This window comes from Myxine glutinosa, chromosome 4, assembly GCF_964187855.1.
Source record: "Myxine glutinosa chromosome 4, kmMyxGlut1.1, whole genome shotgun sequence".
In the NCBI taxonomy this organism is placed as follows: Eukaryota; Metazoa; Chordata; class Myxini; order Myxiniformes; family Myxinidae; genus Myxine; species Myxine glutinosa.
Window position 1 is genome coordinate 121636929 of NC_136264.1, and position 23775 is coordinate 121660703.

Consider the following 23775-nt stretch of genomic DNA (forward strand, 5'->3'; position numbering starts at 1 on the left):
TATTAATATGTGTACAATTTTTTTATATAAATATATTGTAACGAAAATGTCCTGAGGAAGTGATAATTTAATTTGATTATTTAGTTACCTCCTAACGTGTGTGTCTAGATTAGCTGTGTCGTTAAATTACCACAATTGGCATCATCAGAGATCGAGTGTTTGGATAGAACCTCGCCATTCCCTTAATCCCGATGTTGTTGCACTATTATTAAATGTGCTATATTATATTTTCTGTAATTAACCCCATTTGAAGTGTTCAATCCAGTGCGAAGTTGTTCGTCGAACATGCTCGTTCAGCATGGCCCTGTGTCGGGCATCACATGGCTAGTCATGCGTGCCTTGGCTGATTCGTGTGCGTTTTGGCCAATGGGTTTTGAACTTCAAGGGTTTGGCTGGAAAGATAATAACCAACGGCCTTCGTGACATACGACGTGGTCTGCATGTTGTCACAAGGAACGATTGCACGCTGATTGGATGGGCTCATGTATGTCTGGGCCAATGATAATGTTATGTCGGTGGGGTAGGGATACTTTAGACCAGGTAGATATGTGTAGGTAGCATGCTCCGACTGTCGTGAAAAAGAAGAACCACCATCATGTAATAAGTAGAGGACCTGTTTAGCCCGGATGTCAGATGAAGTTGTATATTTGTCCCCGTCATGAGGGGCGGGACATGTTAGTTAGCTCAGGGATTAGGTTAAGTAATTCCCTGTTCGTCATTCCCGATGTGATTTATCCTTTATCTCTTTTGGCACCGCATCATAGACACTAGCGCAGGAAGTGCCCAATAAATTGCACTAACAATAATAAAAACCACCCAGAAGCCTGTTCTGAGCACTGCCGATAGGACACCACCATCTACATCACCACGAAGGTCGAGCAGGCCGAAGACACGCCCAGAAGGACAGGCATTGGGTGGGAGTTGACCAACAGGAAGGCCGGGGTAAGAAGCAACTCACTGATTGGTAGAGGGAAGGGCGAGTAGGACTGCATCACGAGAGTGGACTGCGTGTGGATTGGTGAAGAGTTGGACAATGTAGCGGTGGCCTGTGGGCATTGGTATAGAGGCACAGATGACGTGATGAAACGATTAATAAAAGAAGACTCGGACCGACATTTTCTCTCTTCTTCTTGCCCCTCACGCTTTCCTCTTGCCCCTCACCTCTCTCGCTTCTTGGTTCTACTCTTTGCTCTGACGGTGGTCCTTTGTTCATGGGGAAGGCTTCATCGCGGCCAGGAGTTTGACGCGCAAGGACGACGAAGACAGGCGCGGCTGGAAGAGCGAATTGCACGCCTGCTCGTTCGTTTCGCGCACCAGGTCGGGAGTGAGCGGACCGTGCAGCGAGGCCTGGCTTTGTGCGCGCGCGCCAAACGGTTTCCCGCTAACACCAGAGCCGCGTCGAGACTGCGCGCCGGGGCCTGGAAGAATTCAGGCGAGACGCATGGCCAAGTTGAGCTAAGTGAATGAAATGAATGAATGATCGTTTTAAGGCCATTTTCCCCGCTATAGCGGGGGTTAGCCTTGCAGGCCCCATGACAATCATGGTTCCCTGTTTGAGGCAATGTTTTTATGGCCAGATGGGAGTCTCGTTGTGGGCTGAACCACTACACCCTGAAGAGACCTTGAGCTGGGAGCCTGCAGCCATGAGCTGTGCAAATGAGCAGCTCATGATCCCTGTGTCCACAAGACATGCGGAGTACCCCTGGAGGAGACATGATGTGCTCTCTAGCAGCATTCCATGTCAGTCCCCTCCTGCTTTTCTATCCTCTTGTGTGTGCCTGTTGTGTGAGGCATAGTTTTAAGTAGGCAAGCCATTTATTTTTGCAATAAGGATTGTCTTCCTCACTGCCATGATTCTTTCCCTTCCCCCCCAACTCCCTCCTCCTTGTGCTTGAATTATCATCCCCGTTTAGTTCTTCATTAAAGCTATATATTTTTCTACTTATGTCTTTATTTTGGTTCGTCAATCATCCTCCTGTGCACTAAATGGAAAGAGCGCACGCCACGAGCAGCGCATGTGGCCAAGTCCATTCCAAACCACAACGGTAATTAAAACGCAGTATTGTTGCTGTCATCATTGTTCTAGTTTCAGCTCCTCTTGTTATCATTGTTCTAGTTTCAGTTCCTCTCAAAGCAATTCCTATTCACTCTCCATGCAATTCCTATACAATCTCAATGCAATTCCTATACAATCTCCCTACCACTCGGCTGGCCTGCGCATCTAAACTCTGGCATGATTGCAAATACCAGTTGCATTACAAGTACTAGAACGGCACTCGGTAGAGCGCATACCTCCGCCAGGCTGAAGAGTTTATGTTTTGTATCCCACTGATAGGCTGGGTTTGGATTCGGGCCTGAACTAAAATCTAATCAGCTTGTTATTGTCACCTAACCAACTCATACACCAAATTATATAATAACCCATCCAAAACTTTTTGAAATATCCTTATATATATCCCTATGTATAGGTTGTGTGGGTTGTGACCCAATCTCTCAATTATGAAGATTAACTTTTACAATTTTAAAATTGTAGTATCAAGATCCGGATCTTCATCCAAATCGAATCAATTCGTCCTTGTCATACACCCAACCTGTCCACCAAAATTTCATCTGAATCCATCCATAACTCTTTGAGATATCCTGCTCACAGACAAACAAACAAACAGACAGGCACGCAGTGGTGAAATCATAACCTCCATCCACCGTTCGGTGGTGGAAGTAGTTATTGTGACACTAGTTAGAAGTTCCAACAATAAAAAAAATTATGGAAATTAAGCAGATATAAATAATACACCTCTTTCAATCGCCGACTTCATTCCTGAAATTCCTAGTAGTATCAATTTGTTTTATAGCGTGTTCCCCCCCCCCGCCCCCAACCCCCAATCCTCTCCCTTCCACAGATCTACCGATATCCCTGTTCTCTACTGTTGTTGTGCTTGTGTGCTTCCCTCTCTCTCCCCATCTTGTCTCCCGCTCCCTTTATTATATGTTTTATGTGTCCGTTTATGTTTTTTTGTGTTTAATGTGTTAGCTCTTACACGAGCCTCGATCTTGTATTCTAAAAAAAAAAAAACACATAAAATATGAATTATGGTTGTAACATTTCCCCTATCGCCCATTTAAGGCTCATCAATTTTACTGCCGTTACATCACCTACCGGTTTTGCACTAAATCCAAAGCCCAGGAAGTCCAGCAAGATGACACGTGTATATCTCTGACTCAATACATCCCATACCTGCAGTAAACACAGGACAGATTCAAGTCTCATGAATCACCTCAAGGCCATCATAAACAGAGTTGCATCAAGAAGAGCAAAACAAAGTTTTTCTACGCTGCTTTGTTGTGTGAGGATGTAAAAACTATTGTGCAGTGAAAAAATTTAAATCAACTTGATTGAGAATGTTTTTCAGATACCAATATAACATTATATAATTTTCAAATAGGCACACTTTTTCAGAATGTTGGCAGATACGTATTAAAGAGCATTTATATGTGAAGGATAACACTTTCCGACCTTGGACCAATCATAGCTGGAGGTGGGGAAGCCATGAAGCAGAATGAGAGCATCTCCGTTGCCTGGATAACCACGTACATCTGAAGGTCAAAACAAAAACAAATTGATGAAGTGGACTCGTGCTTGTCTCTTTATTTAGGACTGGATTGATAATTCAGAAAATAAATGCTTGGAAAAGACATCATTTTCAGATTTTCAATGCATACATTAATATTTTCAAAAATAAAGCAATGCTCAACTCTGTTGGCCACAGAGTTCATAGAACACATTATGCCACGCTGTCTTGAGAAACAATGACATGGGCGGGATCTACGAGCGGCAAATTTGATTGGTCGTGATGACGTATTTTATCCAAGTACTGCTAAACGGAAGGGTTTTGAAAGTTTTAAAAAGTCGATTTGTGTTCTACAGTGTTCAAGTATATAATGCAATTGAAATGAAATAAGCATTTTAAAGGTTGTCAAAAAAAATTATAGAAGGTTACCACCATTGATGCAGTGTCTTTTACACCACCTTATGTAACATGTTACATTAGTTATTTATGCATGTTGTTTGTGTCCTTTATGATGTCCTTAAAAACGTCCTTGATTTTCAATAATACTTGACTGCCAGACAGGCAGACGGAGTAAAAAAAAAAACATTGCACCTGTGTCCGTAGCAAGCGGTTCAGTTTGGCATTTTTAATATGAAATAGGCACTGCTTAGAAACAAATGAAACTCATTATAATTAGCCTTTAGAACCCATTGGAATTACCCTTTATAAACCATTAGAATTACCCTTTAGAATCCAATAGAATTACCCTTTAGAACCCATTGGAATTACCCTTTGGAAACCAATAGAATTACCCTTTAGAAACCAATAGAATTACCCTTTAGAACCCATTGGAATTACCCTTTATAAACCATTAGAATTACCCTTTAGAATCCAATAGAATTACCCTTTAGAACCCATTGGAATTACCCTTTAGAAACCATTAGAATTACCCTTTAGAACCCATTAGAATTACCCTTTAATATTACCCTTTAGAACCCTTTAATAATACCCTTTAGAACCCATTAGAATTACCCTTTATAACCTCTTAGAATTACGCTTTAGAACCCTTTAGAGTTAAACACGGTGGTTTAGAAATGTTCTTCTTCGTCTTCATTTTTGACAGAGAGACGGACAAAGCCAAATACTGAAGCAGCTTCACCGCTTAAATATTATCTCACTCCTCTCTGCATGCGTGATCGGGATGAATTCAGAGCCAAAGTGCAGGAACTCCTCGATTTACACTCAAGAGGAAGCCCTAAAACATAGGGGCAATACCCCTGGTGCTCACCTGGTAGACTAAACAGTATACTACACTGACTAAAGGTATTGTTGCGGATATGGGATTTACATCCATCCATATCCGCTTGTAAATATTCCCCTATTTCCCCAATACTTCCCAACTATCCCCAATCCCCCATTCCCTAGTCCCATTTTCTGTAAACAACACTCTGTAGAACCGACCTTCCCCTATTTCCCCCATTAAATGTCGCACCCAGGTTCACCGCATCTCACGTAGACAACTATAGGACATCTTGCTAGTTATTCTTAGTCTATGTCAGTTAAGGACTCGTTTCCATTAATTCTGACTCTTCGTTGCACCAGAATGTGATTGTATGGCACCGTTAAAAAGTTTAGGACCTCCCAATACCTCCCCGCAGCTCTTCCTCATGGTACAACAACTACAACAACAGCGGCGGCGGCGCGGGGAGTGTGCGTCCTCACTCCGGCTTGGTTAGCCGCCATTGAACATGTGCTCCGACGGGGTTACCACGCAGGGGCTCGCTGTCAGCTCCTCGTCAAGGGCGGAGCCCGGTAACCCCCGCACCCAATAGAAGCGGCGGACCGATTCCATCTGGGGCGGAGCTAACGAGCCGAGGGCGTGTCACTCCCCGCTGGGCATGCGCAGGAAGACGGAGGTGATGTCAGATGCGCCTCAGCTTGGAGAGAAGAGGACGCCACCTCCGAGCGCGACAATACCTCCCCGCATCTCTGGACCGGACCGTGTTGATTCTGCCCCTGAGCCAAGGTGCACCTTGAGCTATCGACTGCCTGTCCTTCCCCGCCATCAATCCCCGTGTAAGTCAGTCTTGTCCCGTTTGGCTGTGGTCTGTCGGGGATAGATAAGACTGTGTCTAAGTGCCCATCTTTCTGTGCTTTACCTCTTACCGTGTAATCTACCCGTTTCTGCATCACCAATATTATATCCTCCTCCGGAGGTCTTGAGAACTGTACCCCTTGTGTCGTTGCATTTATCCCAGCCGTTGTGTCCTTTCCTTCATTGATTTAGCGTAGCGCGATTCGGCCAACGTTCGAGTGGAATCGGGCGGGATAGGGTTATAATTGGGGAGTAACTGTGCGGACGCGGTAATACCAAACCGCTCGGTAAACTAACATCTAACACCGCGTCTGTAACAATTGGTGTCGAGGAGTGAGATCGGACCCGAAGCGCGCTTAAAGCGCTCAAAATTACAAGTGACCGAAATTTGATTGTGTTTTACAAAAATAAAAACCCGAATTTTGAAAGTCGCGCTATGGCAGATCAAGACGGCTGGGTTCCGGTAGAGGAGAGTGAGGCAGGGTCGATCCAGGACCAAATTGAGGGACAAGAGGAGAGCGAAGCAGTGAGGGTGGCAGGTTCGCAAAATAGCGTCGTCGCGCACGAGGTTACGGGCGCGCAAAATGGCGCCTCGCACATGGCCACGGCGACCGCGCCCGCGACCGTAGTAGCGCCACCGGTAGATTTGGACCTTTTTTTAATACAAATGAAGGCCCTTATGGCCCAGAATAGCGAGCAAATGAAGGCTGATAGTGAGCGATTGGGTGAGCGATTGGAGGGCCAAATGGGGGTAATGGGGAACCGGATGGATGCTCAGGGTGAGCGATTGGAGGGCCAAATGGGGGTAATGGGGAACCGGATGGATGCTCAGGGTGAGCGATTGGAGGGCCAAATGGGGTCCAATAGCGAGAAATTGAGGGAGGACATGGGGGCCCAGATCGGAGGGTTAGGGAGTAGAATAGAGGGATTAGACAATAGATTAGGGGAAATACAGGAGGGGTTAATGGGGGTAGAAAACAGAATGGCCGCTCAAGAGAATCAAATGGAAGGGATGCAAAAGGGGTTAGAGGGGTTAGAAAACAGTATGGAAGGCAAATTGAGGGACATGAGGGACCAAGCGGAAAGGGAAGTTAAAAAAATGGGGCAGCAGATAGAGGGGGTCAGAATGGGGGTAGAAACTAAATTGGATGCTCATAGGGAGGAAATGGAGCAGATGAGGGTGGCATCTGGGCAGGAGATGCAAGTGATGGGAGAGGAGATCAGAAGAGGTGTGAGTGAGGAGGTCGGAGGAGTGCGCGAGGAGGTGAGGCACTGTAAGGAGCGCATGGAGAAGGAGGTGAGAAAGGGGACTGTAAAATTGCAAGGTGGTATAGAGGAGTTGACGCTGGGAGTAGAACAACTGACAGTGGGACAAAAGGAGTTGGGGGACCAGGTAAAGAAGAACACAGCGGTAATAGAGGGTTTAAAATCGACACAGAAGGAGATGAAAAAGGACGTAGGGGGAATTAAAAAAGAGTGTCAGACGGTACATGAGGACCTGACGAGGAAAATGAACAAAGTGGTAGAGGTGATGGAGGTTAAAGAGCGGGAGGTGCGGGAGCACATCGAAAAAAATAAGGTGGAGTTAGAGGAAGAACTTAAGGGGGCGCACGAGGAGATGAAGGAGGTGAAGCAGAAATTAGAAGAAGTGGAAGAAGGGGTGAGCGAAATTAAGAAGCGACGGAGAGAGGATAAGAAAGAGATAAAGGAGGAAGTAAAAGAATTGGTCCAAAGTCTGTGTTCGGATCGTGATGATGTGCTCATTAACCGGATGAGGGATTCGCAGGTGATGGAGGAGAAGCGAAGAGAAAGAGGACCCGGTGTAAGTGGTGACCAATATGGTCGTGCGTATGATGCGCCAGGTGATTTAATAAGCTTGGGGGTCGAGATAGACCCGGATGTTCGTGAGAGGCCAAGAGTGAGGTGTATGGCTGGTCCGGAGGGTATGGAACGAGAGGTGCGAGGTGTGGGTGAGCAAGGTTGTGGTGGTATGGAATGGGTAGCGGGTTGAGGGAAGTGTGACCCATGCATCGACACCAACAGGGGTAGTTGTTAGAGGGACAGGGGAGGCACGAGAGCCCCTTGGGGGTAATGTACTGTGGGGGCCCGGCCGGTTCGGCCCTGCGCTGACCCCGCAAGGGGCGACGCACGGGGTCCGGCAGGCGGGCAACGACTCGCATACGAGGTGGTCCCACAAGGTCCCACTCGCGCCGTATGACGGCAAGAGTGATCTACGCGCGTACCTGGCGCAGTTTGACTGTGTGTGTAAGGGCAACGGTTGGGGTGAGGACGAAGGTGGAGTACACCTGGTGGCCGCATTGCGCGGCGCGGCGGCGGAGGTGCTGACGGCATTACCAGCGGGTGCTCTCACCCTGCCAGCCCTCCGCGACGCCCTAATTAATCGATTCGGCATTGAACAGCAGAGCGAGCTTGTTAAAGCTCAGCTCGCGCTGCGAAAACGCAAGCCCCAGGAAGCCATCGGGGAACTTGCCCACGACATTCGCCGCGCAGTGGGGATCGCACATGTTAGCATGGCAGCGGATTCCCGGGAAAGCCTGGCGCTGGACCATTTTATCCAGGCCCTCCCGGATATTGAGCTCCGGCAACAGCTCGCCATGTGGCGCCCGCAGACTCTGAGCCAGGCGGCTGACGCTGCGGCCCGTTGGGAAGCAGCGAGGCCCCTGGCCCGGGGGAGCGAGCGTCACGCAATGGCGGTCCGCCAGGTGGGACCCCCGATGGAGGGCGGACCCCTTAGGGGGCCCGCCCCCGACGTGAGTCCTGACCTGGCGGGCATGGTCCGGAGGCTGGTGGACCAGCGCCTGGCGGGACCTGGACCATGGCAGGCGGCCCCGGAGGTGGCCCGCGGTGGACCACGAGCGGGTAATCCAATTGGGACCTACAGGGGGGGAAATTTGGAATTCCGGAGACAAGCACCTTATCAGGTGAGGTGCTATACTTGCAACCGTCTGGGTCACCTGGCTCGGCACTGTCGAGCCACGCGCCGGGATGATCCCCGGCGGTTGAGGTCCTCAACTCCGCCCAGGGGGGAGCGGGTTAGCCGACCCCAGACACCCCCCCGCCAGACCCCGGGAAACTAGAAGGTGTCGGGCACGTAGGGCGGTGTTCGGCAGAAGAGGATGGAGGAGAGCCCTCATTGACGCTACAGGTCATTTATTGTGGCCAAATTGGAACCGGTAGCCTGACAATCAGATGCAAAATTGCCGGCGTGGGGGTAGACGCCGTAGTGGACACAGGAGCTAGCGCCACGATCATCAGCCCTGTGGTCCTTGATTCGAGCGCAGGTGGCTGGGATAAGATCCAGCGCCTGCAAAATTATAGTTTGCAACTTGCTACCGGGGTAACGGCCCCGATCATAGGGCGTGGTTCTGTGACCCTCAAGTTAGGGTCGGTAAGGAGGGAGATAGATGTTTGGGTGGCGGAGGTGTGCGACCCATGTTTAATAGGGTTGGATTTGTTGACTGCCAGCGGTTGTAAAATCGACTTGTGCCGGGGGATCCTGCAGGTGGGAGTAGAAGAGCTGCCGTTAGGGGGAGTGAGCACGGCCGAGAGAGCGGAGCTGGAGGCTTCCGAGGCCGTGACCATTCCCCCAAGGGCCGAGGCGATAGTGCCGGCCCGGTGGGCAGCTCGCCCAACATGGCAGGAGTCCTGCGGCGTGGTCGAACCGGTGGCAGCGCAGTCCATACCGGGTTTAATCGTGGGCCGCACCCTTGTAAAAACGGACGGACCGGTAGTGGCCGTCCGAGTCATAAATATAAGTACAGAACCACGCACTATAGTAAGGGGCACGAGGGTAGCTGGCTGCACCCCAGTTGAGGAAGTCGCGACAGTGAGGGGCGAGAACGTCCAGCCGAGCCGGCCCCGGGGGGAGCCTTCAATAAGAAGTAGGAATTGGCCCGATCCCATTTGCGAGATGGTAAATCGTAGTAGCGTACCCAGAGTTGGGAGGTACCCAGAGGGAGGCCTTACACAAACTGGTTGGGTCCCATTTGGACCTCTTCTCCCTGTCCACCGAGGATATTGGACGTACGGGCCTGGTGAAACATCAGATCCACACCGGTGAGGCCCGGCCTATTCGTCAGGCCGCCCGACGGCTCCCTTGGAGCAAGAGGGCGGAAGCTGACGAGCAGGTTGAAAAAATGCTCGACGCAGGCGTGATCGAGCCCTCGGGAAGTCCTTGGATGTCACCTGTTGTGCTGGTCAAAAAGAAGGATGGGACCACGCGGTTCTGCGTGGACTATCGCCAGCTAAACAACGTGACACTCAAGGACTCATATCCCCTGCCAAGGATTGATGACACCCTCGATGCCGTTGCGGGCTCAAATTGGTTCTCAACTTTGGACCTCAAGAGTGGGTATTGGCAGGTGGAGATGGATAGGGCAGGGAAGGAGAAAACGGCATTTTCCACAGGTAAGGGACTGTATCAGTTTACTGTGATGCCGTTTGGTTTGTGTAACGCCCCCGCCACCTTTGAAAGATTGATGGAGCATGTACTAGGCGGCATGCCATGGCAATCATGCCTGGTGTACCTGGATGACGTCCTAGTACATGCCAAAACGTTCCCCCAGGCAGTAGCTAATTTTGACCAGGTGTTCGTATGCCTCAGACAGGCAGGGTTGAAGCTGAACCCGAGTAAGTGCACCTTGTTTGCCAAGGAGGTGGCCTATTTAGGCCACGTCATCGGTTGCGAGGGGGTAAAAACGGACCCAGACAAAATTAAAGCGGTAGAGGAGTGGCCCGCACCACGTACCATCAAAGAGGTGCGGGGATTTTTGGGACTCTGCTCCTACTACCGGCGCTTTGTGGCGAAATTTGCGGAGTTGGCCCGTCCCCTCCACCGGCTTACGGAGAAGGGGACGCGATTTAATTGGACACGGGAGTGCCACGAGGCCTTCCAAAAATTGAAGGGGTGTCTAACATCCGCACCCCTTCTAGCTTACCCCACTAGCAACGGGGCATTTACCCTGGACACGGATGCGAGCCAGGAAGGATTGGGCGCAGTTTTGTCTCAGACACAGGAGGGCGTGGAGAGAGTGATTGGTTACTATAGTCGGGCCTTAAGTAGGCCCGAGCGAAATTATTGCGTCACTCGCAAAGAGTTATTGGCTATGCTGGCTGCCATGAACCATTTCCACCCGTACTTGTACGGGCGGAAATTTTTGGTTAGAACTGACCATTCCTCCTTGCAATGGCTCCTTCGGTTCAAGGAACCAGAGGGCCAAATTGCAAGGTGGTTGGAAAAGTTGCAGCAGTACGATTTTGATGTGGCCCATAGGGCCGGGAAGGCCCATGGTAATGCGGACGCACTCTCTCGGCGTCCTTGTCTGGGGGAAAACTGCAAATTTTGTGCGAGACACGAGGAGAGGGAACAATTGGGCGATTCGGACCCGACCCTCGTTGTCCGGGCAACCCGGGTGAGAGGGCCAATTTTGCCACTAACCGCAGATGAGGAATTCGGAACTTTGGCATGGAGCATGGCCCAGCAGGAGGATCCTGTCCTGGGGCCAGTGTTCAATTGGGTCAAATTGGGGCAAAGACCAAAGGGGGAAGAGGACACCCCCCTCGGGGCACAGACCAAGGCGTATTGGGCTCAGTGGAAAACCCTGGAATTGAAGGATAACATCTTGTATCGCAAGTGGGTGGAGGTTCCCTCTGATAAAACTTCCTGGCTGGTGGTAGTCCCAAATAAATTTAAGACCGATATATTGCAACAGGTGCATGGTACCCGCCCCGGCGGCCATTTGGGCAGGACAAAGACGACATCGCAGGTACGCCGGAGGTTTTATTGGGTGAATATGGGGCGCGACATACAGGACTGGTGTCGGAGATGCGACGCCTGTACTGCCAAAAAGGGACCAGCACGGAGGATGAGGGCCCCCCTTCAACTACACCAGGTGGGGGCCCCCCTAGAGCGGGTGGCCATGGATATCCTAGGCCCACTACCCCGCACCCGCCTAGGTAATAAGTACATCCTCGTTGTGATGGACTACTTCACCAAGTGGCCGGAGGCCTACGCCCTCCCCAACCAAGAAGCAGGGGTGGTAGCGCAGGCCTTCGTGGAAGGATTTGTGTGCCGGCATGGGATTCCACAGGAGTTGCACACCGACCAGGGACGAAATTTTGAGAGCAAATTGCTAAAAGATGTGTGCAGTCTCCTGTCAATTCGGAAAACCAGAACAACGCCTTTAAGACCTCAATCTGACGGGATGGTGGAAAGATTCAACCGAACTTTAATCCAACAACTGGCACTGTTCACCGCCACCCGTCAGGATGACTGGGACGAACATCTCCCTTATTTGCTCATGGCCTACCGAACCAGCCAGCACGGGGCCACCGCATGCAGTCCAGCGTTGCTTATGTATGGGCGGGAGTTACGGGCTCCCGCCGACTTGCTATGCGGTCCCGTGCCAGACACAGTGGTTAACCCGCCGAGGGAGGGGTACGCACGTCACCTAGAGGAAGGCATGGAGCTAGTCCATGCCTTCGCCCGCCGCCAACTCCATCTGGCGGGGGAAAAGATGAAGCGCAGGTACGACCACCGGAGCCAGGGGAGTCAGTACACTCCGGGGATGAAGATTTGGTTCTTCAATCCCCGGAGGAGGAAGGGTAGGTGCCCGAAACTCACCTCTCCCTGGCAAGGCCCGGGGGTCGTCCTGTCGCAAGTCTGTGGCGTGGTAGTAAAAATCAAAATGGGGCCACGAGCCCTCCCTCGGATCGTCCACGCCGACCGGATAAGGCCTTACACCGGCGAGCAGGCGCCCCCGTGGATTGCCTCGGCTTTAGATGCCGAGGCGGGACCCAGTGCCTCTGAATAAGGGGGGCTTATTAGTGCCAGAGGACTGGGGGATTGATGAGCGATGGGCCTGGTGGGTAAGGGTGGCATCCCTGCCACCCTTCCCATGGTGGGGCAAATGCGCTATAGATTATGGGGTTGATGGCAGTGAAAACTAGCCCGGGTGGGTTAGGATATATTGTGTGTAGGGACCTAGAAGATGACATTAGGTGACGTTAAGTTTAGATAGTGACTGATACCTGTAGTGGGGACGCAGGTAGATTAGAGTGGATGATAATGACGAGGGAGCGCAATAGTTTAAAGGGACGACTGGGGAGCGCAAGTTTCGGAGGGGAGTAGTTAGATGAGATGATGCTGTGTGAGAACTGGACAGGTGTGTGGAGCAGTGTGGAGCAGTGTATGAGTAGTGAGTGTTGTGGATCAGCGCGAATGTGCTTGGGGAGAGAAGGGTGCAGGTGGCACCAGGTGTGAGAGCACAGGTGTGCAAGCACAGGTGTGTGGAATATATGGAGCAGAGAATGAGTGGTGTGGAGAGAGTTGGAGTAAGTGGTACGGAGTGGTGTGCATGGTGCGAAGGTGTGGATGGGGGAAGAGTGGACCCCTTTCACGAGTACCCGAGGCGGGTAGTGTAAGTGTTAGGTAGAGGGTATAGGTAAATTGTGGTTGGATATTGGCATCTATGGTGCGGTTGCAGAATGGTATTGTGGATGGGTGCATTAGTGTTGTGGAAATGGCTGGGCGTGTAGCCTGTTAGTGTGTGTAGTTGGTTTGGGCACTCCACCACTGTGAGGATGTCGGCCAGGTGAGGCCGCAGGTGGGCTCTGGGAGCCGTTAGTGTCAGTGGGTGCCTGAGGATCCCGGGTGTGGATCGGGCAGCCCGTGCCAGAGAGGGCACTGAGGGGGTGAGAGTGCGAGAGGGCCTTCCCCAGTTAGTTAGGTTAGGGTGAGGAGCAGGTAAGCTCGGGTGGCAACTACAGTGGTAGAGGTGTGCAGGTGGGTAGACCTGCTGGGAGAGCTACACGTCTCAGCCCAGAAATTGTGCGAGAGCACCGAGTGTTGAATCGGGGGAGTGAGACCCCAAATTGAGAAGCACCACAGTTTGGTCAATGGGAATTGGTTTTTAGAACCCATAGTGTAAGTTGGCCAATGGATTGGCAGGGAAAGACCCCGGGTAATGTAAAGTTGTTAAAGTCATTTAGGAAATAGTTAGGATTGATGAACCTGTCGCACCATACGCAGCCACTTACCTGTGGTGATGATGACTCCACACCTGTGTTCTTTTGTTCTGTGTTGCAGGAAATGAGAATTGCTGTTGGATTTGTGAGACGCATCACGACGTGGATGAGACATTGGGGTGATTCCATCTCTCCCTCCTTAGGAGGGACTGATGATGAATTGGTGATGGCAAATTTTGATGTTGAATTGGAGATGGCAAATTTTGATGTTGAGTTGGAAATGGCAAATTTGATTGGTTAGGAGGGAGAGAAGACGAATTTGGTTTATGGGAGGAACGGGGAAGACAGTAGGGACGTTTGTTGATGTGTAAAGTAGATGTTTATGGGTAGTGTTGTGTTTTGTGGATACAGTAAGGGGTAAGGGAGGGGCAATGTAGGTTACCTGGTGGGGGGGGGGGGCGTACGGTAGGAACGTACCTGTCTCACCTGGTTCCCATGTGCCCCCAGTGTGCATCACCTTGTATTGCGTGCACTTTTGCGCCCTTACCACCTTACTCACTTGTCTTCTTCTTTTGTCTCCCACCTACGAGGATCTGGCTTTCGGGCAGAGAGAGAGGAGAGAGAGGTGCTGGCTCCGCAGTTGTGGGCCTGTACTTTCGCTGCTTGCTGCCTGGATCGATACACCATATGGACCGCAATTTTTGTGGCCGCCCACCATGGACCGCAGTTCTTTTGCGGGCAAGCACCACCCGTTGATGGACCTCTGGGTCAACGTGGCACCTATGCCATAGAGGTGAACCACTATAGTTGGCCCCCTGAAGGCCACAATTTAGAAATGGACGCGGTTGGCGCCTTTCTTTATTTCTAGGGAAGCCAGAACACCAAGTGGGCTCCAAGGCAAGACCAGCGGCAGAACATCGGCCGGCTGCGACACCACCGGTGATTATTGAACACTTTATTGGTGCACCGGATGGTGCTGACTGTATGAATAAGGGTGGTGCTTTTGGTGCTTGGATGGGGTGCTCTGCACATTATTAAAGGCCGTAAGGCCACAGGGCACTCGTGGGTTGGTGTATCGATGCTGGCATGCGTGCTCTCTCTATGCATAACATCTGCATGTGTTCCTCAAAGAACAGGTCCTGGATCGTAGTGTAAATATCAGTGTAGTCTTGTATAAATGATGCTCCCTACCGGCTGTATGTTTAGTTTGAGGATTCTTTCCGCGATTCGGTTATCCTGTGGGTGTGTTTCTGTGAGGAGAAGGGTGCAACGTCGCAGGGGGACATATTTACTCATTTGTGAACATCTGTAAAACTGTCGCACTCAGGGTTGAGTTAATAGTAGAGGGAACTACATCTGAGTGCCACACTAACGTAGGTAAAAATTTATCGGGTCGGGACGCCCCGAGGTAGAGAAGGGTGCAATGTTGCGGATATGGGATTTACATCCATCCATATCCGCTTGTAAATATTCCCCTATTTCCCCAATACTTCCCAACTATCCCCAATCCCCCATTCCCTAGTCCCATTTTCTGTAAACAACACTCTGTAGAACCGACCTTCCCCTATTTCCCCCATTAAATGTCGCACCCAGGTTCACCGCATCTCACGTAGACAACTATAGGACATCTTGCTAGTTATTCTTAGTCTATGTCAGTTAAGGACTCGTTTCCATTAATTCTGACTCTTCGTTGCACCAGAATGTGATTGTATGGCACCGTTAGAAAGTTTAGGACCTCCCAATACCTCCCCGCAGCTCTTCCTCATGGTACAACAACAACTACAACAACAGCGGCGGCGGCGCGGGGAGTGTGCGTCCTCACTCCGGCTTGGTTAGCCGCCATTGAACATGTGCTCCGACGGGGTTACCACGCAGGGGCTCGCTGTCAGCTCCTCGTCAAGGGCGGAGCCCGGTAACCCCCGCACCCAATAGAAGCGGCGGACCGATTCCATCTGGGGCGGAGCTAACGAGCCGAGGGCGTGTCACTCCCCGCTGGGCATGCGCAGGAAGACGGAGGTGACGTCAGATGCGCCTCAGCTTGGAGAGAAGAGGACGCCACCTCCGAGCGCGACAATACCTCCCCGCATCTCTGGACCGGACCGTGTTGATTCTGCCCCTGAGCCAAGGTGCACCTTGAGCTATCGACTGCCTGTCCTTCCCCGCCATCAATCCCCGTGTAAGTCAGTCTTGTCCCGTTTGGCTGTGGTCTGTCGGGGATAGATAAGACTGTGTCTAAGTGCCCATCTTTCTGTGCTTTACCTCTTACCGTGTAATCTACCCGTTTCTGCATCACCAATATTATATCCTCCTCCGGAGGTCTTGAGAACTGTACCCCTTGTGTCGTTGCATTTATCCCAGCCGTTGTGTCCTTTCCTTCATTGATTTAGCGTAGCGCGATTCGGCCAACGTTCGAGTGGAATCGGGCGGGATAGGGTTCTAATCGGGGAGTAACTGTGCGGACGCGGTAATACCAAACCGCTCGGTAAACTAACATCTAACACCGCGTCTGTAACAGTATTTTAAAGCAACTTCGATGGTTGCTAGAAGACAGCGCAGCATGTGGAATCATGCAAACATAATCATAAGACTTTAAACAAACAAAGAAGAAAATACCTATTTTGGGGGGCAACCCCCCCCCCCCCAAAAAAAAATAGTAGACCCCTAAAGCGGCAGATATTTTTAATGCGGTGAACAAACTTTGGTACATCATGGGTGGTCATGGTTGTGGTCATGTTTCATCAAAATCGTGTGTGTAGTTTCTGAGAAAGAAGCAAATATCTATTGTGGGGGGTCAAACCTGGACCCACTTTGACCCCCTGTAGGCCCCACAAGACTTCGATTTTCTTAGTGCCGTGAACAAACTATGGTACATCATGGGTGATGAAGGTTGTGGTCAAGTTTCATCGAAATAGTGTGTGTAGTTTCTGAGAAAAACGCAAATTCCTATTTTGGGGGGTCCGACCTGGATCCTGAGCCCCCGATTTTTTTCATGCCGTGAACAAACTTTAGTCACAACACAACAAATATCATTTGTGCCAAGTTTGGTCACAATCCCTTCAGCGGTTTCGGAGAAGAAGTTGCAAGTGTTTACGGACTGATGGACTGACGGACGGATGGATGGACCGACTGACTGACTGACTGACTGACTGACGATGCACCATCTCATAAGCTCCCCGGAACTTCGTTCCAGGTGAGCTAAAAACTGAATTATGTAAAGCGAAAAAACGTAAATGGAAAACGATTTTCCCATAGGCACAATGTTATGAATTGAAGATGCAATCCTCAGTGGAAATTTCTGGTCAGAAACCTAACTCTAACTTAAGTAAAGATACACAAGACAGTAAATGTTTAAATACAGAGTTCCTGTAAATAAATACTAGACATAATAACTAAATAAATCAATAAGGTACTTACTTGACCTTTTCACGTGTTCCAACCTGGATGAATCTGCCTCCAATTGGTAACTCAGATCACTTAACTGTTTCTGCACATCTCTCATATTTTTCACTCACAACTACATTCAATCCTTTTCACCGAACCGTTTTTCAGTTTGGGTAGGCCGATTGGGACATATTTCGTTCTTTTCTGACTGATGTGCCATGGGCATCTGCTTTCACACTGGGTCCAGATTTGGCTGCTGAAGAAATATCCCAACGGATTGCGGAAAGAAATGCGGGCAAGGGGGTTAACAAGGGGAGATGCAGAAAATAGGGCAAAATGGAGAAGATTGTCATGGGGACCGCAAGGCTAACCCCCGCTCTTGCATGGAAAATGGCCTTAAAATGCCTGTTGTTGTTGTTGTTGTTGTTGTTGTTGTACCTATCAGATAAAGGCTCAATTCTCAACCCTGTCTCACTCCTGCTTGTGCAGCAGCAATTGCTCATCGTAACCATTTTTCAAGCAGTCCCATTTGCTGGGGACTTTTGATTCAAAGCGCCCGTTTCGTGAAGCTAGAACCCTTTGGAACCCACTAAAACCCACTCTCTCGCTGTAAGAGAGTTTTGGAGGATACCAAGCAGCATTATGGAGACTGTTGCTGGTTCTATTATAACTCGGCGGCTTGGCTCTAGAGACGACTGGCAGATTGCCAACAGTGTTCTTAACCACAACAAGTCCTCTATACCTGTTCTCTGCAGGATCCTGAGGTTCTTACCTACCCTACCCTTTGGATATGGCCAATCCTTTTGTAGAGCAATTTCCTCTAATTCCTCACTTAACTAGAACGGGCACTCGGTAGAGCGCATACCTTCGCCGCAGCTACTTTTGTTGCCAAAATAAAAGACTACAAGATCTGTGTAGCAAAGCATTTTGGCATTAGTTTCATACAAATTGGACACAAATTGACCGCGCAATGGTAAAAAGACGATTTTGACCTTTTCATGACCTTGACCTTGACCTTTGACCCGATCGATTCCAAAATCTAATCAAATGGTTCCCGGATAATAACCTATCATCCCACCAAATTTCATGCGAATCGGTTGAATACTTTTTGAGTTATGCGAATAACATACACACACACACACACACAGACATACAAATAAATACACAGCGATCAAAACATAACCTTCCGCTTTTGCGAAGGTAATGATGACAGACATTGCCTTCTTGTTTTTTCATCTCGCACAGATACGGTTATTTGTCACCGTTATCACTCCAAGAATGTCACCAGAATTCTTCATTCTTTGGATGCCTCAAAAGCAACTGGACCTGATGGGATGCGGGCAATGTCCACCCACAAAACACTCCCCACGCTCAAATCGCTTCACCACATCCATTTTCATTTACAAACTAACAGCTTTATGGGCCTTTTTGGTGGGAGTCTCTTAAAGAGCTTGAGGGTCGTTTACCACTCATGACAAAGAGGCTTGTTTGGCACAAAAATACTATGAAACAAACGTTAACCCGAAAATTACACGGTGTAAATAGAAAATTGTTTAGTACTTTGTTGAAGGCCTTAAGTCGAAAAAAACATAAGCAGAATGAGTGTAAATCGAGGACAAAGTGTACTGCTAAACTACAGGTTCGTTTTCCGATTCATGTTCTGATTTGAGTTCAAAATATAACATTCAATTGCAATGAAGTTGTTCCACGACCATAAACCGACAACATTTGTAGACAGGACAGACAGAAGTGAACCATTTGCTTAACCCCGTTTTACGCTTTGCGTGTGTGGGGTGAATATATTGTAACGATTTTGAGAAGTGTGTAACGAATTTGAGAAGTGTAGCGGTTTTTGAGAAGTGTAACAATTTTGGAGGAAGTGTAATGAATGTGAAAACGTTACAATGGAAACGTTACAATGTGAACGTTACAAACGTACGGTACCACCCTGTAATGTAAATAATGGTCGCAGTCAGCGTCCTAGTTAATTGCATGAAATATACACGCAGGTCACGATATATCTTTTAAATAGTGTATTTCCTTATTCCATGTAGGCTAAGTATGTGTTTTCCCACTAGATTGACTTTGCATTGTATCAAACAAAATAAGCGTAGGCCCTTCCAATTTCCCCAAAACCTCCCTTCCAATTGCCTTCCGCATTTTGGCTGGTTTTCTTCAAACCACCATTGGCCAAGAGGTAAGGTTGGGGAAGAAAGGCGTGTCTCCACCTCGTCATAAGAAGCAAGGAGTGAACCAGCCCTAACAGCCAATCAACACCGCGGTGAGTGACCCGGTAGGCGTGCCCTCGGAGTCGGCGGCTTGATTTCGCTCGAGGTGATAAAAGCGACTGCAAGGGGCTGCTTTACCAGATGAGAGATGACTGGAGATGAGCTGGAGATGACCCTGGGAGAGGAGCAACGAGGCCGCACCAAAGAGAGGCGGTGAGATGCGAAACGCTCCAAGCCAAAGAGGAGAGGTACTCGGCAAGGAGACCAGCTTTGGAGAGACGCGCTGAAAGGAGGGAGACGGCCCCGCCCCAAGAAGGGGAGCAGGTGTGCCGAACCAGCGCGGGACGTCTACCGCGGTGGATACCCGACGGAGGGTTTCCCGCCAAAACCGCGAGGGATTGCGAACTGTGCGCTCCCGACCAAGCGATCCATCTCAAGCCTTACCTGCCTGCAATTATCCCCTGTGTAAGTGTGAACGTCCTGTCCTGTTCGTTTGTCTTGGGGCTAAGTAAAAATGAATAGTGTAAGTTAACCATTCGCTGTGTTACTGCTTCTTCCATCCATCGCTGTGTGTGTATAATAAATCTGTTCTTCCTCCGTATTCTTCTTCTTCTTTTTCCTTCTCTTTCGGTCGCTTTAGAGATTTCCCGATTGAATATCTGTGGGGCGATCTGGTCAACGTCGGGTGGAATCGGGTTTTAATCGGGGAGTAACTGTTCGGACGCGGTTAAATACACCACCGCTCGGTCAATATAACATCTAAAAGCCGCGTCTGTAACATTTGGTGTCGAGGAGTGGAATTCGGACCTGGGACTAAATTTGTTAGGCCCAAATTTTGGAACACCAATTGTACTATTAGAGTAACAATTGGTGTCGAGGAGGGAGATCGGACCCGAAATCGGACCCGAAGCGCGCTTAACGCGCTCAAAATTACAAGCTGCCGAAATTTATTTTGTTTTATAAAGCAAAACCCGAATTTTGAGATCGCGCCATGGACAATCAAGGCGATCGGATGTCGGTGGGAGAGATAGACAGGGTGGAATCGACCCAGGACCTCGGGGAAATGTATGTGGAGGAAAGGGAGGAGGAGAACATTGGCAATGTGGTTGAGGGGGTATCAGGTGCACAAAATGGCGCTCTCGCGCACGTGGTATCAGACGCACAAAGTGGCGGCTCGCACGAGCGCGGGGTAGCCGCGCCCGCTGCGCAAATAGCGGGAATTGATGTGCGGGACCTCATGGCGCAGATTAATGCAACCATACTAATGGCAAATATGGCGCTAGAAGCAAAAATGGATGCTCAGGGTGACCGATTGGAGGGCCAATTGGGGGTAATGAGGGACGAAGCGAGGGGTACCGGTGAGGGATTAGAAAAGAAATTTGAGGGATTAGAAAAGAAATTTGAGGGATTAGACAAGAAATTTGAGGGGTTAGACAATGGGATAGAAGGGGTGAAACATGGGTTAACGGGGGTGGAAAACAGAATGGCTGCCCAGGAGAATCAGTTAGAGGGGGTGAAAAATGGGTTAATGGGGTTAGAAAATAGGATGGAGGACAAATTGCGGGAAATAGGGGAACAATCCGCCCGGGAAATCGAAAAGATGGGGAACCAGATGGAGGAAATACGACGAGGGGTGAGTGAGGAGGTCTCGGGGCTACGCGAGGAGGTAAAGCGAGGCGAAAAGCGTATAGAGAAAGAGGTGAGAAATAATACGGCTAAGTTACAAGGGGGAATAGAAGATCTGACGGAGGAGGTGGAACAGCTGACAGAGGGACAAACGAAATTAGTGGAGCAGGTTCAAAGGAACACTGCAGTACTCGGAGGGTTAAAGGCGACACAAAAAGAAATTAAAAACGAATTAATAGCGACGCAGAGGCAATGTCAGATGGTACAGGAGGAACTGACAATGAGGGTGGAGGAGGTGACAGAGATAATGGAGACAAAGGACCGGCAGGTGAGAACGCACATCGAAACGGTTAAGGTAGCCTTAGAGGACGAACTTGAGGAGACGCACCGAGAAATAAAAGAGGTTAAACAAAAAGTAGAGGAAGTGGAAGAAGAGGTGAGTGAAATTAAGAAGAGACGGAGGGAAACTAAGAGGGAGATAAAGGAGGAAGTCATGGAATATGTACAAGGTCTGTGTTCAAATCATGATGTGATGCTCACTAACCAAATAAAGAGTTTGCAGGTGGCAAAGGAGGTGCGGAGACGAAGTACGGAGGTGAGTGGCAATGTATATGATGTGAGGAAAGCTTCAGTCGGCTTGGGGATTGGTTTGGATCCGGGTGTTCGTGAAAGGCCGTTGGTGAAGTGTGTGACAGGTCAGGTGTGCGAAAAAAGAGGTGTGCGAGAATGTCCGACCATGGGGTGTGTGAGGAAAAAGTGCACGCCGAGGGGTGAGTGTGCCGTCAGGAGTGAGCCGGTCGGAGCGCGTGTGCGAGGGGGTACATGGAAGCGCGGTGTGGTGAGTGTTACGGAGGAAGTAACGAGAGAGTGTACACCTGTGGTGAGTGTTACGGAGGAAGTAACGAGAGAGTGTACACCTGTGGTGAGTGTTAGGGAGGAAGTAACGAGAGAGTGTACACCTGTGGTGAGTGTTACAGAGGATGTAACAAGAAAGCGTACGTCTGTGGTGAGTGTTACAGAGGGTGTAACGGGAGAGTGTGCGCGAGAAAGGTGTGTAACGGACAGGTGCATGAGGAAAGAGTGCGTTGTCAAGAGTGGAGGTGAGAGTAGTGAGAGTGAAACGGAGCGTGAGTTGGTTGTGACAGGTGAGCGAGGATGTACACCTGGGATGGAAGGATGCACACCTGGAATGGTAGAGCGTGAGTGGGAATGCACGCTGGAGTTGGTGGTGAGGCACGTGGTTGGGTGTGCGAATGAGGGCACACCTGTGATTGTCACAGAGGAGGTGACCGAGGAGGGGGCGCGAAGCGGTGTATTGGTGAGGTGTGCGAGCAACGAATGTGTGCCAAAGTGTTCGGTGGTCAGGTGTGTGACCAAGGCTGTGAGTGGAATGGGTGTACCTGGGTGTGTAAGGAAAGGTACGAGGAGCATGGGCACAGCTGGATGTGTGAGCAAGGAACGGGCTGCGGGGTGTAAGCGTCCAGGTGAGGCATCGACGTTAGACGGGGTAGAGTTTAGAACGACTTATAGCCGAATCGGGCCCTCGGTGCGTGCTGGGCCTCGCTTTGAACGGCCGCGGCCGGGCTCCACTAGGCGGAGCGGGCGGCTGGATAGGAAGGGTCGCTATGGCGACCACGTTTTGTTGAGACGTGCCGGCAGGTCGAGATCGGGACATTGGATGGCTCCACGCCGAGGTGATGCGTGGGATCTCGGCCCGGGTAAGCCCCCGCCCCTGCCCCGAATGCGGGACGCATCCAGCCGCCAGCACAAAAGAATCCGCGTTCAGTGCTCGGCTGTACGAAGCCGGGCTGTAGATGTGAATTGGCGCACCGAGAGGATGTAATAAGTAGACGGGTGATGGTGATAGTGATAGTGATTTAAAACGAAATTTAGAAAAGTGAATAGAATTGGCAGTAAATGGAAAATTTTTGAATTGTTGGATTTGGACGAGCGAAATTGGTAGTGAGAGACCCCCGATGTGGTGGGATGGCAAATCCACCATCCTTCCCATGTGGGGGCAAAGGAGCAATAGCTTATGGGGTGTATGGCAGTGAAAACTAGCCCGGGTGGGTTAGGTTATATTGATAGGGCCCTAGAAGATGACATTAGGTGACGTTAAGGTTAGTTAGTGACTGATACCTGTAGTGGGGACGCAGGTAGCTTAGTGTGGATTATAATGACGTGGGAGCGCAATAGTTTAAAGGGACGACTGGGAAGCGCAAGTTTCAGAGGGGAGTAGTTAGCTGAGATGATGCCGTGTGTGTGAGGATTGGACAGGTGAGAATGGAACAGGTGTGATTGCACAGGTGTGCAACTGACAGGTGAATGGAGCAGTGTATGAGGAAGTAGTGGTGATTGCGTGTTGTGTTGACCAAACGGTCCAGGAAGAGGAGGAGGGTGCAGGTGGCACCAGGTAGGATTGCACAGGTGTGCAACGACAGGTGAATGAAAGACAGGTGTATGGAATAAATGGTCTGGAGGATTGAAATGGATGGTCGTGGAGTGAGAATGGTGGAAATTGTGGAGTGGAGTGGATGGTGCGAAGGTGTGAATGGGGGAAGAGTGGACCCCCATCGCGGATACCCGGGGCGGGTAGTGTAAGTGTTAGGTAGAGGGTACAGGTTAATTGTAGAGGGAATTACACCTACGTGCCACACTAAGTTAAAGTTTAATAGGTCCGAGGACGGACCTGAAGAAAGGGGGGTGCAGTGTAACGATTTTGAGAAGTGTGTAACGAATTTGAGAAGTGTAGCGGTTTTTGAGAAGTGTAACAATTTTGGAGGAAGTGTAATGAATGTGAAAACGTTACAATGGAAACGTTACAATGTGAACGTTACAAACGTACGGTACCACCCTGTAATGTAAATAATGGTCGCAGTCAGCGTCCTAGTTAATTGCATGAAATATACAC

At 49.9% G+C, this 23775-nt stretch overlaps 1 protein-coding gene across 5 annotated transcripts in view; it reads right to left on the bottom strand.

Annotated features, from left to right (window-relative positions):
- Window positions 1-23775, bottom strand: part of MEST (mesoderm specific transcript) — an 87367-nt gene that overhangs the window by 43436 nt on the left and 20156 nt on the right. For all 5 annotated transcript variants that reach the window (XM_068113285.2, XM_068113284.2, XM_068113283.2 and 2 more), the window contains 2 exons: window positions 3515-3594; window positions 3158-3235 (listed from right to left, as the gene is read on the bottom strand). In XM_068113285.2, coding sequence (XP_067969386.2) covers window positions 3158-3235; window positions 3515-3594 — 158 coding nt within the window. The remainder of the gene's footprint in view (window positions 1-3157; window positions 3236-3514; window positions 3595-23775) is intronic.